The sequence below is a fragment of the Rhinolophus ferrumequinum genome, chromosome 24, assembly GCF_004115265.2.
Source record: "Rhinolophus ferrumequinum isolate MPI-CBG mRhiFer1 chromosome 24, mRhiFer1_v1.p, whole genome shotgun sequence".
Taxonomy (NCBI): domain Eukaryota; kingdom Metazoa; phylum Chordata; class Mammalia; order Chiroptera; family Rhinolophidae; genus Rhinolophus; species Rhinolophus ferrumequinum.
In genome coordinates, this window is record NC_046307.1 from 38769542 (window position 1) to 38786865 (window position 17324).

At 34.5% G+C, this 17324-nt stretch overlaps 1 protein-coding gene across 2 annotated transcripts in view; it reads left to right on the plus strand.

Moving 5' to 3' along the window:
- Window positions 1-17324, plus strand: part of CREBRF (CREB3 regulatory factor) — a 47674-nt gene extending 30350 nt beyond the window's left edge. For both annotated transcript variants that reach the window (XM_033096252.1, XM_033096253.1), the window contains exons 8-9: window positions 6446-6568; window positions 13213-17324. In XM_033096252.1, the coding sequence (XP_032952143.1) occupies window positions 6446-6568; window positions 13213-13328 (239 nt within the window). In that variant the 3' untranslated portion in view covers window positions 13329-17324. The remainder of the gene's footprint in view (window positions 1-6445; window positions 6569-13212) is intronic.

Below are 17324 nucleotides of genomic sequence, written 5' to 3' on the forward strand. Positions count from 1 at the left end.
CAATTTTAGGCCAGCCTCCTTTTCAAGTTCACCCATTCATTAAGCTCTGCTCTTCCTCATTCACGTCCTCCTCCCAGTGTGAGTGTCCGTCTGTGACTCCCCGAACCAGGTCTCGTCTCTGCCCGGAATAGGTCGTGCACTTTGAATACAGTCGTTTCTCACTTCCGTTTTATAGTGGTGGTGCTGAGTTAGCCGGACCTATTGACTCGTGTTTATTTTAACCTGTGAGTGGATAGTTTAGAGCTCTGGTTTACAAATTGTATTGCTCGTTGGAATCATCTCTGTACATGTTAAAATACAGATTCCTGGGCTTCTCCTCAGGTCCTCTGAATTGGAATCTATGCAAGTAGAACCCAGGAATTTATATTTTTAACACCACCCCAGTTACTCTTAATGCAACCATCCTAACACATATGTGGGAACTGTTGGTTTAGATCAGTGCTTCCCAGTATTGCACATCATGGCACATGGAGAAAATGGTCATCTCTAAGGCATCCTGGACTATCACAGAGTAGGCTGCTGATAGGAAGAGGCGCTTCTGGGTTGAGCGGCTCATTCTCACACCTGGAACCCTTCACCGCATCCCGGAGGCTGCGGAAGCTCTGGTTTTGATCTGTAGTAAGAACCTCCCCTCCTTTCCTCCTTGCTTCGTTGCTGTCTCTTAAACTTGACATCATAAGAGTTTGCATGTTCCTTTGCCTCTAAAATTGTCCTCTCACTGTGTAGCTCTTGGGCTAGTTGTATCTAAAAATGAAACTGGCAAAATAATCCATTATTATTTGTTTTTAGAGATTTTCTTACATCCAGCATGATGTCTGGCACATAGGTGCTCATAAACCGTGTGCAGTTTTTCTCAATTCTTTATCTCGATTATCTTGTTTTCATTTGTGAGGGCAAAAAGAGGATTTCCAACTGTGAAGTGTACAACTTAGAAAATGAACTGATGGTTTTATTTATTAAAGGCCACTCAGGAACCCTAATCAAGGTAAATGAATTAGGTAAAACAATAGTTGGTTTGTTGGAATGGAAATATACCCATTTCTTATTATTCCTTCTTGCTGTTGAAACCGTTTGACCTTGAGCTCTGTGAGTATATTTATATAAAATGATTGCAATGTCATGGGCATTATTCATGTTTCTTTTAAAACCCAGTTGGCTCACACTGCAGGGAGATACGGTGAGCCACGGGGAGCCTTCTGGGTCTGTGTTTCTTTGGACACATGTTGGCATCTATCTCAGTGTTGTTCAGCTAATGTATTTATCCCTAATTATGAGTATGTACATCTGTGTGGCTATATATTTTTGCATTTTTATATACACACACGTTTTGTGTCTGATGTAAATACGTTCTGGGGTGGGGAACAATTGGGGAGTTGGTAAGGCTCAGGAGTACGTGTGTTTCTGAATGTGTTGTTCTATCTGAGATTGAGTTTTTATGGCTCCCTTAAAATTTTCTTGTTAACCAAAGTTAACTTAAAGCCTCTGGTGTTTTCATATAAACAAAGGCCTGTCTTTAAATAGTAGCAGTTTCTTATCAGTCAGCACGGAGGAAGGGAATCTTCTCCTTCACTTATATATCTTCTCCTTCTGTCTTACTGCCTTATCTTCTGTAGTCTCGGGGAAAGAGCAAGAACAGCCTCAACTGTTGGTTCAGAGGCCATCTCAGAACCAGTGAGATGCTCTTTTATAGTTTGTCACATGGAGTTTGAAAATTATTCCCAGAGTTTCTGGTATATCTCTCAAGGGAATGGTACCCTTGATTGCTCTAAATACCTGAGAGTCACTCTGTCCTGCCTTGTGGAACACTTACTATCTGTTAACCTAGTGGTTTCTAGAATTCGTGAGTCACAGATCAGTGACATTTGAACAAGATTTTGGGACTTGGGAACTATAAGGTTGCAAACTTTTATATTTTGCCAGGTGAGGACATTAAAAAGAATGTCATCTGCAATTACTGTAATTTCATTCAAGGAAGGCTATTTTAGCATTAAAAAATTGAGACAGGCATAATCTCAGCATAGCATAAAATTAGCTTTATGAAAAATGTACTCTGTTGTCCTTATTCTTTTTAATTTGTTACCAACTTGCACTGTTCCAAGGACTAGCTTCAGGGCCCCAGGGCTATACTGCTCATCCTCTCCTACCAAACCTCCTCCTCCTCCTGGTTCCTCCTGCCGAGGATCTCAATAAGCGGTTCTGTTAATCAAGTGTACATTTGTTGACTCAGAATGAGAAATAGAACTATGAAGTGGACATAACCATCACCCTGTCTGACGTATTTTGTCCCTGAGCAAGGTAGATAGGTAAATTAAAATTGGAAGTTTCTTGGATAAACATGGAATCACCGCAGGAGGGATCTGTGTATAGATTTAATGTTTGGCCTCAGTTTCTGGGAGCCAGCTACCTCTCTTTTCCTAACAGAGGTTTGTGGTAGTGAGAGCCCTTTGCCTACCGTCCCCGCCCCCAGTGTGCTGGATGGACACTACCCAGGTTTGAGAGGAACTGTTCTGCTCTATTTTAATTTTGATTTTCATAGTGTTCTTTTTTTTTTCTGTTTCAAACGTGGCCTTATTTACTTTTCCCTGTTGAGGGTAGGGGAACCTCATTGTTTCTCATAAGTCCAGTCTGCATATAAATGTCCTTACTTACATTTGAGTAAATGGTATTCCCTCTTCTAGAAGCAGCATAAATTTCTTGTTTCATTTGACATAGGGAATCAGCTATGCTTTCCTTGTTTAGTGACACATTTTACATACACTATATGCATGTGGTTTTAAACTGCCCACCCCTGGTATTTCTCACTTCCTTCTTCAACATCAGTCTAGATTGGTCTCTTCTCAGTATTACTAGATGAGGAATAACAAATCACTGATTTCAGAGGCGTCTCTGAGGACGTAGAAATTTCAGGCCGTAGGGGTCTGTATGTTGAAATTGAAAATCTGTTGTCCCCGTCCCAGCTTTTTTGGGGTATAATTGAAGTATAATAACTGTACATGTTTGAAGAGTATAATTTGATTAGTTTGGACATATGTACATACATGTGAAACCAATCAAGTTAATGAACATTTTGATCACCCCCAAAAGTTTCCTAGGGCCCCTTTGTAAGCTACCCCTCTATCTACTCCTACCCCCAGGCAGCCACGACCTATACTCTGTCACTATAGATTAATTTGTGTTTTCTAAAATTTTATATTAATGGGCTCCTAGAATATGTTCTCTTTTTCTGCCTGGCTACTTTCACTCGGCATAATTATTTTAAAATTTCACCATGTTGTTACCTGTATCAATAGTTAGGTCCTTTTCATTGCTGAGTAGTATTCCATTCTATTGCATACACTATAATTTATTTATCCGGTCACTTGATGGATACTTGGGTCGTTTCTAGTTTTGGCTATAAATAGCTGCTGTGAATATTCCTGTACAAGTGTTTGGGTGAACATATGTTTTAATTTTTCTTGGTTAAATACTTAGGAGTAGAATGGCTGGATCATGGTATAAATGGTATACAGATATTTAACTTTATAAGAAAACCCCAAACTGTTTCCCAAAGTGGCTGTTTCCATTGTACTTCTCAAAAACAGTGTAGGAGGGTTCTAGATGATCCATACATACCCTTGCCAATGCTTAGTAGGGTCAATTTTGTTAATTTCAACCCACTTAATGGGAGTGTGGCAGTATCTCATTATGGCCTTAGTTTGCATTTCTTTAATTAATGACATCAAACATCTTTCCTGTGCTTATTGGCTATTCATATATTTTGTGTGTGTGTGTGAAACGTCTGTTCAAATATTTTGCCATTTTAAACATTTATTTGTCTTCTAAAAGTTTGTTATTCTAGATACAAGTTCTTTGATATATATATTTAAAATATTTTAGTTTTTGGCTTATCTTTTTGTTTGCTCATTGACATCTTTCAAAGAATAAAAGTTTTGATGAATAAGCTCAATTTGTCAATTTTTCTTTTTGTGTTTCATATTTTTTGTGTTCTAAGAAATTTGGCCAACTCCAAAATTGCAAGTATTTTCTTAAATGTTTTCTCCTAGAATTTGTATAGTTTTAGGTTATACATTTAGGTTTATGATAAATTTTAGGCTAAATGTTATGGTATGGTGTGGAGTAAGAGTTGATGTTCATTTTTTTCTGTATGACAATCCAGTTGATAAGCACCATTCATTGAAAAGAGCTTCCTTTCCCTATTGAATTGCTTTTGTACCATTGTTAAATCAATTGATCATGTATGTATGGGTCTACTCCTGGACTCTGCATTCTGTTCCATTGATCTATTTGTCTATCTAAATGCAAACTATCTTGATTACTGTATTTTATAGTAAATCGTAAAGTCAGGTAGTATTAATTCTTGTTAGTCCTCTAGTTGTGTTCTTTTCTTTCAGAGTTGTTTTGGCTACGCTAGGTCCGTGTATGACCATATAAATTTTAGAATCAATTTTATCACTTCTTACAAAAGAGCTTACTGAAATTTGATTGGGATTGCTTTGAATCTGTAGGTCAATTTGGAGAGAATTACTATCTTAACAAAATGGAGTCTTCCGATCTATGAAGTTGGTATCTTTCTATCTAGTTAAGTCTTCTTTAATTTCTCTCCACCTTGGTTATATAGTTTTCAGTATAGAGTGCTAGAATATCTTTTGCAAGATTGATTCCTGAGCATTTTTTATTTTTTGCTACTGCTGTAAATGGAATCATTTTTGAAATTTTATTTTCAAACTCTTTGCTGCTTATAAATGCATAGAAAATGGATTTTGTGTATTACTCTTGTATCTTGTTATCTTGCAAAATTTATTAGTTCCAGTAGTAGATAATGTAGAAGCCCTGGGATTTTCTATTTAAGCAATCATCATTTACAAATAGGGATGGATTTATTTCTTCCATTCTGATCTTTATACCTTTTATTTCTTTTTCTTGCCTTATTGCAATGTCTCAGATATTAATAGAAGCGGTGATTGCCTTGTTTGCAATCTCAGGGGGTAAACCTTTCACCTTTCTGTATGATGTTGGCTGTAGGCTGTTTTGTAGATGAGATGCCCTCTATCGTTTTGAGTAAGTTCTCTTCTTTTCCTAGTTTCATTTATCATGAATGTGTGTTGAGTATTGTCATATACGTAGTTTGGGCGGGGTGAGGGGGAGCTTGCATTTATTGGAACAATCATGTTGTTCTCTTTCTTTTTTCTGGTAATATATCACATACTCACCTGTTAATATGGTGAATACATTAACTGATTTTTTACTATTAAATCAACCTTGCATTCTTAGAATAAATTCTACTTGGTTATGATGTATTTTCCTTTTTATATTAGAGTCTGTTGCAAATATTTTATAAGATTCTGTTCAAATATTTCTGTTTTTAATATTTTGTTAAGTATTTTTGTGTCTGTACTGAAGAGGGATATTTGTCTGTAATTTTCTTTTTTTGTAATGTCTTTGTCAGGTTTTGATATTTGGGCTTTACTGGCCTTATAGACTGAATTGGACCATGATCTTTCTTCCTCTAAAAAATGGGTTAAGGTTGACTTTATTACTTCATTGTATATTTGATAGAATTTGCCATTAAAAACCTCAGGGTTTTCTTTGGGGAAATTTTTTTTTTTAATTTATTGGGGTGACAATTGTTAGTAAAATTACATAGATTTCAGATGTACAATTCTGTATTATATCATCTATAAATCCCGTTGGGGAATATTTTTTTATAAATTCAATTCTTTTACTAGAAATAGGCTATTTGGATTTTCCATTTCTTCTTGTGTCAATTTTAAGTTGCATTTTCAGGAAATTTGCCCATTACATCCAAGTTACTAAATTTCTTGGCATTTTCTTATTATCCTTTTAATGGTTCTGGATTCTGAAGTGATAACTTTTTCATTCCAGATACAGGTGATCAATCAGTCTAGCTGGGGATGGGGGCATAAGGGAGTATCAGTTTTGCTGATCTTTTGAAAGAACCAGCTTTTAGTTTTGTTAATTTTCTCTTATGTATTTGTGTTCTGTTTCATTGATTTCTGCTGTTATCTTTATTATTTCCCTCTTTCTATTTACTTTTGGTTAACTTTCCTCTTTCTTTTTAAGCTTCTTAAGGTGGGGAAATTTGTTTTTAAAGCTTTTGTCTTTGAAGGACTTTGATTTATATAATAAACATTTACTAAGATCTTATAATTCGATATACTGGACACTGTTATAGGTCTTAAAGCTATGAGGACAAGTAAGGCAAGTTGCTTACAGGATAGTGGACATTGACACACATCTACAGTGTGTTATCAAAAGTGGTACATCATTTGATATTAGTCTCTTTGGATAAGAAAGCTTATAACCACCACTGCTTAATGTTTTCTTATACATTCTCAATTTTTAATTTACTATTTGTTATTACATAATTAAAAGCAAATTCTTCCATGTTAGTGACAAGTTCCAAGTGTCTTGTTCTGTCTTACAGATAATTTATTGTTTGTAATCAACTCCATCAAGCAAGAGATTGTAAACCGGGTACAGAGTCCAAGAGAGGAGAGAGGACCCAACATGGGGCAGAAGCTTGAAATCCTCATTAAAGATACTCTTGGTAAGAAGAATCTTGGATAAATTAATAACAAATAATAATATGTAGTATAAGATATATAATTCGAGGGGATAAGGAAAAACTCAAGTGCTCTCATTGCAGTTATTCTCCTTTACAAGTAGTTTTTTTTGTCTTTTGAGATTCAGCATTCATAAACATCTCGTATACTGCTGGTTACCACAGTGTTTTATTTAGCCCTCATCAGTGAACAATTTTAACCCTTAGGGAAGATAAACTTCTAGCAACTTTAACTTTCTCGGGGGAAGATAAAGATCCCTCAGCTGTCAGGCCTACAGTTTATACTTTAGTGGAGGTACTTACCCATTTGTTTGACGCTAATGCATTTCCCTGGATTCTAACAAACTGGGCTGTCTGGTTTTCCATCCCTGTATAGATTATACAAGATGGGGAAGAACGGAGAAGTAGGGTGGGCATCCCGAAGTCAGGCAGAGCGATACCTGACAGGGAGGCTAGAGAGCTAATATAGACATAGACCTGAGAAAGCTAGAGGCCGGGAGCTTAGGTGCCAGGGGAGCAGATCACTTACAGATGGGAGCATCTCCAAGGCATGGCAGCAGGAGGCAATCCACGAAAACCCTGAAGCATCATGCAATGGCGTCAGCCGGTTATGTATTCTTTGTTTGACAATATTTGTTCCGAGATTATCTGTTCTACCTGGTTCTTACATAGTCATTGTGTTGAGTCGTAAACTTTAGTTACCTGAGAATTTTCTTCTAGTTCGTTTTTCCCCAGGATGCTGATCATGTATTGAATCAGGTCACTTAAAAGAATGAGAGCTTACTTTTTAATCCTTAATTAGTTATTTACCTGAATTTTAGAAGAACAAACATTATAATTTGCTTTATTTTTTAAAATTGTAAATATCTTGGAATTTTTTTACATTTCTGCTAAGACAATTTTTCCTGACTTCCAGTTATTATAAATTCACTCATTCCACAACGTTTTTTTCAGTGCTTACTATGTGCCTGGTATTGGGGGATATAGTGGTGTATAACAGAGACTTGGTTGCTACTCTTAGGAGGCTTTTAGTCTAAAAATGGAAGAGAAAGCATAAACAGAAAAACAAATAATAGCAAATTGTGGTAAATGCTATGAAGAAATCAGGATGCTTAGATGGAGGCAGTGAGCAAGAATAGTTTATTTCTATACAGAAATACTTCTCATAGCTACCAAAATGATTGCGTTTTCTTTCATTGAAAATAAATACATATCAAATACCTCCATGCACTTAGTACGTTTCTTTGAAATTGTTAGTTTCTTTTGGTAGCATTGTGTTCATACTGAATGTAAAGGGCAATTTAGAATCATTAGTACAATTAGCAATGCATATAGATTTTGACCCACCGGTTTCATGAAATTTGACAACTTTAATGTTTGAAGGTCAAAGGAGAAGATATAAGGAATCCTGGGGAAAAAAAGGATTTCTTAGGAAAGGATACCAGCTAACATTTATTGAATACTTACTATGATTTAGGACCTGTCTGTTAAGGTTGTTTAGTCATTTACTTCCACAATTCTATGAAAAAGGTATTATTATCCTGCTTTTACAAATGAAGGATTGGAAGCCAAAGTCATATAACCAATAAGTGGGAGAACTAGGAGTAGAAGTAAGTTCTCCTAGTTGCATTGCTTACACTGTACCCACATGTCATCACTTGGCCCTGTCATCTAACACTCATCTCTATTATAGTCTCTGAACCATGTAGTTCCCAGGTGGCCCTCTAATTGCCTCATCTAGTAGGTTTACCTGCGGATTTCTTTTTCTTGATATTCTGTATAACATTTGATACTTTTGCATATTTTTATCTTTAGTCTTGAAACATTTTCTTTAAGATACTTTAGGTTCTGCATGCCTTTTATCCTATCTTTTTTACCAAAAAAAAAAAAGAAAGAAAAACGCTAGTGGTTTCTCTGTGACTCTAGCAATACTTCACTAGTCATGTCTAGAAATTAAGATTATGTTTTCAGAAAACAAAAGCTCATGTAGCGTTTAAAGTCATTTAGAGTGTTTGGAATCAGTTCTAGATTCAAATCCTGGCCCTGCCACTGACTATTTGAGAACCCTAAGGAAGTGACTTCACTTCCCTGAACCTAATTTTGTCCATTTTTAAAATGTGGACAGTTGTGTGGATTGAATGGGAAGAGTGCATATAAATAAAGCAATTGACACACTGCTGAACACATAAATTCTCAATACTCAGTAAGGATTAGTTCTTGTTTCCATATTACATCTTAAACATTCATTTGGATTTTTTCAAAAAGACTTTTATTTCCACATTGTTCCTGAAATACATCACTCACATTTTAGCAAATGGAAGATGTTTTTCATGACTAAACCAATTAAAATCAGTTTAATGCCTAAATTGCACACTCACAACATAGCTTAACCTGGGATTATTTGTAATATAACTTGCTAAGAAAATAGGTATATTTTCTTATTTGAGTATTCCAAAAAGTATGGCATTTCAGTGATTATTGCTTATTAATAGTTAATAATTCCTTTTGCTAAGCTTTGAAAAATTATTTGTAAATAGTGACTGGGTATGTTGATAGAATAGTGAAATGAATATGCAGTTATTTGCGGAATTACTTTATTCAAGAGTAGAGTCGTAAATTCATATAAAAATAAAGTATATAAGAAATGAAACAAAACTAAGAATAATATATTTGTATGGAGAATTAACACAATGAAAGGTCAAAAGTTTATCATGAACAAAACTATATTTACATTGGAAAAAATCTTAGGTGAAGAGTAGATCCCAAATATTAATATTTTCCTAAGCAACCCCTTCTTACCTTTGTGTAGATTAATTCAAATATTAAGCAAATATTAAGCAAAACGGAATAGTAATGGTGAGTTTGCTTGACTGTTTGTTCGGATGGATTGGTGCTATTTTAATATGTAGTCTTTTAGGGCATTTCTGTCTTTTCTTTCTTGTTCTTTGAAATCATTCTCAGTCTTCCTTTGTTAGGTAGAGGGAGGAATTTAGTATTATAAGAAAAAAATCTTTTTATCTTCTTACCTTTTAATTTAAAGGCCTTGTTTGTAGCTAAGTGCGTGTATTCCCTTTATATCTAAAAGTCAGTTTTACCAGATACAAAATCCTTGACTCATATTTTCTTTCTTTGAGTATTTTAAATGTATTTCTGTCTTTTTCTCTGGCATTAAATGTTGCTATTGAAAAGCTAATAATTGCTTTTTTTCCCCGCCTTATAAGTCATTTCCTATTTTTGCCTAGGTGTCAACAGGATTTTTTTCTTTAAATTCCAGTAATTTTACTCGACTGTGTCTTGGAGTTAGTCATTTTAGGTTGATATTCTCTTCTCATATGTCACTGTGCTGTTTCAGTATGTAGCTTCCAATCTGGTTAGTACTTGATCTATTCCCTTGCTTTGGTTTTCTTCTTCAGGGACTCATTATCTGTGGGCTGGATTTTCTTTGCCCATCTTCAGTATTCTCTGAAGTATATTAAATTTTTCTCAAATCCTTTTTATCTTTTAATTGCTTTTTCATGTTAAAATTCTTTCTCCCTTTCACCTGTTTCTCTTAAAAGCATTGTGTTTTATGTTTATTTGCTGCTCTTGTGTTCCTTTTAGTTTTGCCTTAATTTCAAGAAGTTTTTTCTTTGTTTCTAATTCTTTTCTGAGTTCCGTTACCTGATTTCTGAATTTTTCTATTTCTGATTATGTTCTTTCATATCTTATAGCATTTCCTTTAATGTCTTTTAGTTCATTTTGAAATAATAGCGAATATAGTTTTCATCCATTTTGTGGTCATTCATCTCTTTTAGACATACTTTCAGTGTTTGTAGGAATCTTCTTATTTTCTTTGGCTTACAGTGATTTTTTTTGATTTTCACCTTGATACTTTTCTGTTGATCATTTGTATGTGAAATTAGTTTTTTTGAACTTTCAAAAGAAAGTTTGGTTCAGGATAGCTTTTCTAACTTCAAACTTCACAGAATCTTGTTTTCACTTAATGTAAACAAAAAATGTTTATTGTATTTGTCATGAGATGGTCATTCACATCCAGCCAAAGGAGAGGACAGAGGAAAGGAGCAGGAAAAGAAAGTTTATCCTAGAGAGACAAAGTCACTGCATGCCACCGTGGGGCCACCTGGAGGGAGTGCTAAGGGAGCAGGCTGCAGACCTGTGCAGGTGGGGAGGAGACAGAGAGAAACACAGGAACCAGGGCAGGTGCTTTAATATGGGGGTCAAGGTGGAGTGCCAGCGCAGAGGATGTGAAGGGGTTTCTTGGTGCATTGGAATGTCAGTAGGCCACAGTCAGGTGAGGGCAGGAAGAGGGACTTGTGGCATGGCCAGCCTTATCACATTGGTGCACATGGCAGCTTGCTATTGGAGATTTCTTGTTCTGCACCCCTCCCCCTTTTATCTGGATATCTTTTTCTTTCCTATCCATTGTTCTGTCTTGCTCAGTTTTGGTTCTTATCAATCCTGGCCCCTGTCCTGCAAGGGAGTCCTGGCTGGTCATTTTTCTGAGTTCACAGAGGCTAGATTGCTCCAGTCCCTTCACCTCTTACCGTGGGCAACGTGCACTCACCCTCTACTCACTGTTCAATTGGACAAAACCTCGCACAGCTTCAGGTGTTCTCATTGGCCTCCTGTACCTTCAGAGAGGAACCTATTGGCTATTTTAGACTTCTTTTGTTCTCATGTCCATTACTTCCTTTTGACTCATCCACACAACCATTGGTATTGTTAATACTATGCAGGCAGGTCTTCTAGCTTTTTGTAGTTTGTTCCTACCCTTTTGAATTTTGGGTTCATGGAGATACTTTGTCACTTGTAAAAGTTTTCAATGGGTTTATGGTTTTGCTATTTAATTGCTTTGTTTTATGTGGGGAATTGAGGAGATTAAAAATCTATGCTGCAATATAACCATCTTCCCAGAATTTCCCCTGGAGCAGTTTAAAATACATTGGAGTTTCTTTTTCTTAAAGGTTTGGTGGAATACTCTTTGAAACTTCTTTGTGGCCCAGTGTATTTTTTGTGATTAACTCTGAAAACTTCTGTGTGCCCTGTGATAATTAGTCAGATTACAATATCTTCTGAACTCAGTTTTGATAATTTAAAAATTCCTAGAAAACTATCCACTTCCTCCAGGCCATAAAATTTATTAAAATTGTCTTTGTTTTTTAATTTCCTCTGTATCAGTGGCTAGTGTTCCATTTTCAGTTTTTATTTAATATCTCTTGTGTTCTTTATTTCTTGAGTCAGTTATAGTATATCTAATTCTCCCCCCCAAAGAACCAGTTCTTGAATTTATCAGTTCTTCTAATTTCTTCAGTTAAATGCTTAATTCATTTCTTTTTTTTCCTTTTTGCTCATTAATACAATTAAAAGCCTTTAAAATGTCTTCCAAGTGCTGCTTTAGCTGTATTTCAGAAATTCTGATGTCATATTTTAATTGTTTTCTGAATACTTTGAAATTTTAGATTTGATTTAATCTTTGATCTAAGAATTGTTTGAGAGAGGTTTAAAATTTTCCAGAAAGTAGGCATTATTTTCCAGTTTTATCGTTCTATTTTTTGTGATTTATTGAGATTTTTTTTTAGCTACCTGATACATGATTACAATTTTAAATGTTTTATGGGCATTTGAAAAGAAGGTATATTTTCTGTTCTATATTAAAACTCTAATAAATGTCAGTTAGATATTCTTAATTAGGTGTTGTCTTCTTTTCCTTTTTATTTTTGTAGGGGGTGCCCATTTACTCTCTGTAGAACTGAGAAAGACCTCCTCTAATGTGTTTCAGTTTCTTCTCATATTTTCTCTGTTTTTGCTTTTGAATGCTGGGATGTTTGAGTAGCATTCATTAGTGCTCGATCTTTATAATAGATTATAGTCTATCATCATGAGGCATGTTTCTTTTGTCTTGTTTACAGCCTTTTCCTTGAATTCAATCTTGTCTGATACTACAATCATGCATGCAGCTTTCTTATTATGTATATTTGCTTCGTATCCCTTTGCCTACCCTTTTATTTTCAATCTTTCTGAATCACTTTATATTAGATACATCTCTTTTAAAAAACATTTTAATTTAATTTAATTTTTCATTTACATATCATAAAATTCACTCTTAGATTTTTATATATAATACATAATTGGGTTTTCTTTGTTAGTCAGTCTGGGAGTTTGTCTTTAACAGGTGAGTTTAGCTCATTTATTCTTGATACACGTTTGGTTTTAGTTCTGTCATCAAAAGATCTGTTAGGACCTATTCATATGTCTTTCTTTTTCCTTTTTATGTCATTCACTGTCTGATCATTATTATAGTTTCATTTTTGTATGTGTTCTCTGATAATTTGCAAGCTCTGCATTTTTTTTTTCCGGGCTGTTATTACTTGTCACCTACCCCATTTAAAATGTTGCTTAACTGTTCTTCATGGTTATTTTTGGTTTGACCCTTCTAATCTTAAAATCGTAGGCTCTAATCTAGAGGGTAGAATTATTTTCTGGGCTGCAGTAGCAATGAGTAGAGTGCTTCTCTGGGGTCAGTGTCACTCTGGGTCACCCTGACCCTCCGATTTTCCTACTCCTTCCTCACCTTCCATTCTGCCCTCTCCATTTCTGTGTCTAAGTGTGCCTTTTATTCCTTTCCTCAGGTCTCCCAGTTGCTGGGCAAACCTCAGAATTTGTTAACCAAGTGTTAGAGAAGACCGCAGAAGGCAATCCCACCGGAGGCCTTGTAGGACTAAGGATACCATCATCAAAAGTGTAATCAGCCTCATTGGGCCACTGGTCAGAAGTTTCTGAGTTTGTCATGTTCTTCATTGTAAATTTTCATTCTGTTTTGCATGTCAGTTTAGCATTATGTAAACATTTACAATTAGGTTACATTGTTTTAAGAACTAAGTAGCATTAAGTGAAGCATGACCCAAAGTATTTGATTATTGCATTTTCAGAGCATAAACCATGGTTACAACTGCTACTGGCATCAGAATTGAAACACATTCGTTTAAGTAAATGTTTAGATACAGAGTGCAAAAATCTGTTACAGCAAAACATGTTGGAGGAGTGACGATACTAGTAAATGCCAAATACTGTGGCAGGTTTATGCTCTGAACCACATACAAAAAAATTGAGGAAGCATTTTTTTTTAAAACAGTCAGTCTAGATTGTTTTTAGAATTATTGCTTTTTGTTCTCATTTTCCACAACCATTAATCTCACTTGTACATGGCACAACCCAGCACTCACACCCGTGTGCCATATTAGATGTTCATTTTCTGAGCTCAATATGGTATATATAAATATATATATAAATATATATATAATGTCTGTGCAAGTAAGAAAAAAAAAGCATATTCTTTGTGCCTTGTATTTTGGGGAAACTATAAAACTGGTAATATTTTGTATGATGAAAACCCTAATAAGGATAAACAAGATATATAGATGGAAAAATTATGGGGTTTAAATGTTTTTTTGTTCCAACTCTTTTTCAAATTTTTGAATGTATATAGGACTATGTTGAAATGTAGATATATGCCACAGAGTCTGTGTATTGTATAAAAAACAAAACAAAAAAACAAACAAAAAAAGATGGCTCTAGAAAACTCATATTTCGGTACTTGACCGGAAAAAGACAAATACTTGCACATTATTGCGATTGTTTTATTTTTTGTACCAAAGACAAATGCAACTGATATATGGCAAACTGCCAGTCTAAGTAAAGTTTTGCACAGCTTACATGATACTGTATGAATGTATGAATAAAAGGAGAAAAAAAAAGAAAAGGTCAGGGTTAGGGATCTTACTGAACTGTGAATTTTATTTCTGTTTGGGTCCAATTATCTACAGAAGGAGCATCCACACATACAAATATTATTTTGCTGTTCCTCTAGTTCGCTTCCATAGTAGATAAGTTGGTGGCCATTTAGGTGTCTGTAAATCTTTTTATTTCTGCACTTATTGTAGGAAATTTTAATATATTTCATTTTAGTAAGCTATTGATAAAATAGTTTTTGACCTTGAAATTTAAAAGTTTATTTAGCTTATTGTAGTATACTTCCACCAAACAACCAAAATACAGATTATTTTTATTGTATTATGTATGTATATATATGTAAAGACAGAGAAAAGCTAAAAATATCTAATTCTTTAGTTGCCACTTTTCCAATTGATGTATTATTGTGCATGTAATATTTTCAAAGATCAACACAAGCTTAAAACAAAAACAAAAAAATTTATAGATTTTTATATTTTTGTACAGGTATTTTCAAACTAGCTTCTTCAAACCTACATGTGACTTATTTTTCTTCTAGTTTCTAGAACTGAGAAATATTAACACATTTAGTTTTTAGGTGCTCTTTTTTGCTCACATAAAACAGCTTCATTAGTCAGTGTTTTAACTATGTTAAAGCTTTACCTCTTGATGAGAAATTTCTTGTATCAAGGCAGCATTATAAACCTTCCCCACAGATTTTTTCCTCCTGTCTCTCTTACTGTTTTATTCTCAAATCTTGTGGTTTGAACTCTGAAAACTGGTGACTTAAAAACTATAATTAAAAAAAAAAAAATCCTATCTAGCCAGAAAAAAATACCAAAAATTTCAGACCTAGATGCTGGGAAAATATCTGTTTCTCCAACTATTTCTCCATTACCCCTTGGAGAATTTTTTCTTTAATTGTATTTTGTCTATATAGTGTATTTCTTTTTCTTTTAACACATTCTCCCCCCCCCCGCTCCCCATTTGTAAGCGATAGCCCATGAAGCTATCACTTACAAAGGTTTGATTCTAACACACAGTTAGAATCAAACAACTGAACAATGCCTATATGCTTCTCTGACATCGGGATCTGAGATGCACCAGATTTCCTGGTGTGCTTGGTGGAAATGTACCTGGTTAACGCATTCACACTGAACAGATGTAAGCTCAGATCTGATGGTTGAATAGAATGTAAGCTCATTGTTTAAAGTTTTCATTTTTAGGTGGGAGAAGGCAAAGCACAGGTTTGTAACTTGGAATTATATGAGGTTTTGACAGTGTGTTTGGCAAATTAAAACGTATTCGAAAATACGGCAGTTTTGCAATCAGGTGAAAATCACTTCACGATAGATTCAGCTGATGAGGTTTATAAAATTGCCCCTTTCTAGCTGCTCTGTTAGGAATTCTGGTTTTTGATACTTTTTTCCTGTCTGCAAACCAGAATTTGATTTTTTGGTCTTGCATTTCAAAAAAGACTTTGAATCTGTTTAGTAGATTACATATCCTTGCATTTCAGTGTTTTATATGTACTACTTAAGTTAAATAGTTAAAAGCTTTTAAATAGTTGAGCTTTTTAATGTTGACACTTTATTTTGTACCTATTTATATATGTATGTATATCTTAGAAAAGCACTTTGTTAAAAAAAATTTGCATTTTATATGATTCCTGCCATTTGCTGCTAAATCTGGGCTGGTCAGAATGCTGCAGCGATACTTGATCTAAATAAAAACCTGGCGGTAAAATGTAGAGTGAAAGTTAAATCCTCTTGCTGTTTTAACTTTATCATAAAGATGACATAGGCAAGCTGTGCAGCTTTACATTTTAACCAGGGGACTCTGTGGCATTTAAAACCGTCTAGAAATGGTTGTACTTTAATGCCAGTAATAATCTGCTTCCTCTATTGTCATTAAAATATATACGTTTAGTGTATCACACAAGCAAATCTTATAAGGGTAATGTAAAAAACCCCAACAATTGTACATGTTCTGTTTTTGAAATTGTGGCATGTATTTTTGGGTGAAGATCATTAGAGAAGAGCTCTCTAAAGGTTTTCTGTGTTCATACATGGTATACAGATAGCTCATAATGAAGTCCAGAATCTTACTTTAAGTGAAGGCATTGTGAATTCACCTCAAATAAACCCCATTGTTCCAAAAGCAATTATATAAACGTTGACTCTAGTACTACTATGACTTAAAAACAAAACAAAACAAAAAAGACAAAAAAACAAAAAACGTTCTTCCTCGTTTCAGATACACTGGATTCTTTATAGAGTTTGTCTCCACATGAAAGCATGCTGTCCAGTTCTTGTTAATAAGATCTTGTCTGAGTTTTGAATTGGGTGCCACACTTTTTCAGTCAATATGACCGCTTGTTCTACTGTACCATGTATGATTCTTGTCCTTTCCTAGATCCTTCATGACACATTATGATGTGGCTTTATATTGTGCCTTACTTGTACATTAAAACAAAACGTCTTCATTCTCTTCCACTTCCTAAATCTTTCACTTTGACCTTTTTAGTAAGAGAATCAGAGCTATTATAAAAACATCATGAAGGATTTCAGATGAGTCTGGTTTCAAGTTCCCTCTCTTTATAGTTATTTTATGTTTGTATGGAAGACCAGTTTTGAATGGTCTTTGAATATGAGGGGGAAAGAGTAGCAGTAATTTTACTACATCCCTTTTTTTCTGATGTTCATGCATTTGTCAGACATCTTCTTTCTGATGCTTGACTTTATTTGCTCCTTAGCAATAGTCTGCATTTAAAGAGATGTGTTCAGTTCATCAACTTGAAATTGACTATTTCATTTTTCCAGAATTTTTTAGGAGAAGAGTACCCATTTTGTTTGTTTTATAAAACAGATGACAAGTCTCTTTAAAAGAAACAGAAGTACAGTAATTTTGAAACACAATGCTGTTAGTTTGGATTTCTTTTTTTATATATAATATTCATACAATTATCTGATGTTTGCCTTCATTAATAAAGCTGTTAGTTTATTCACCAAAA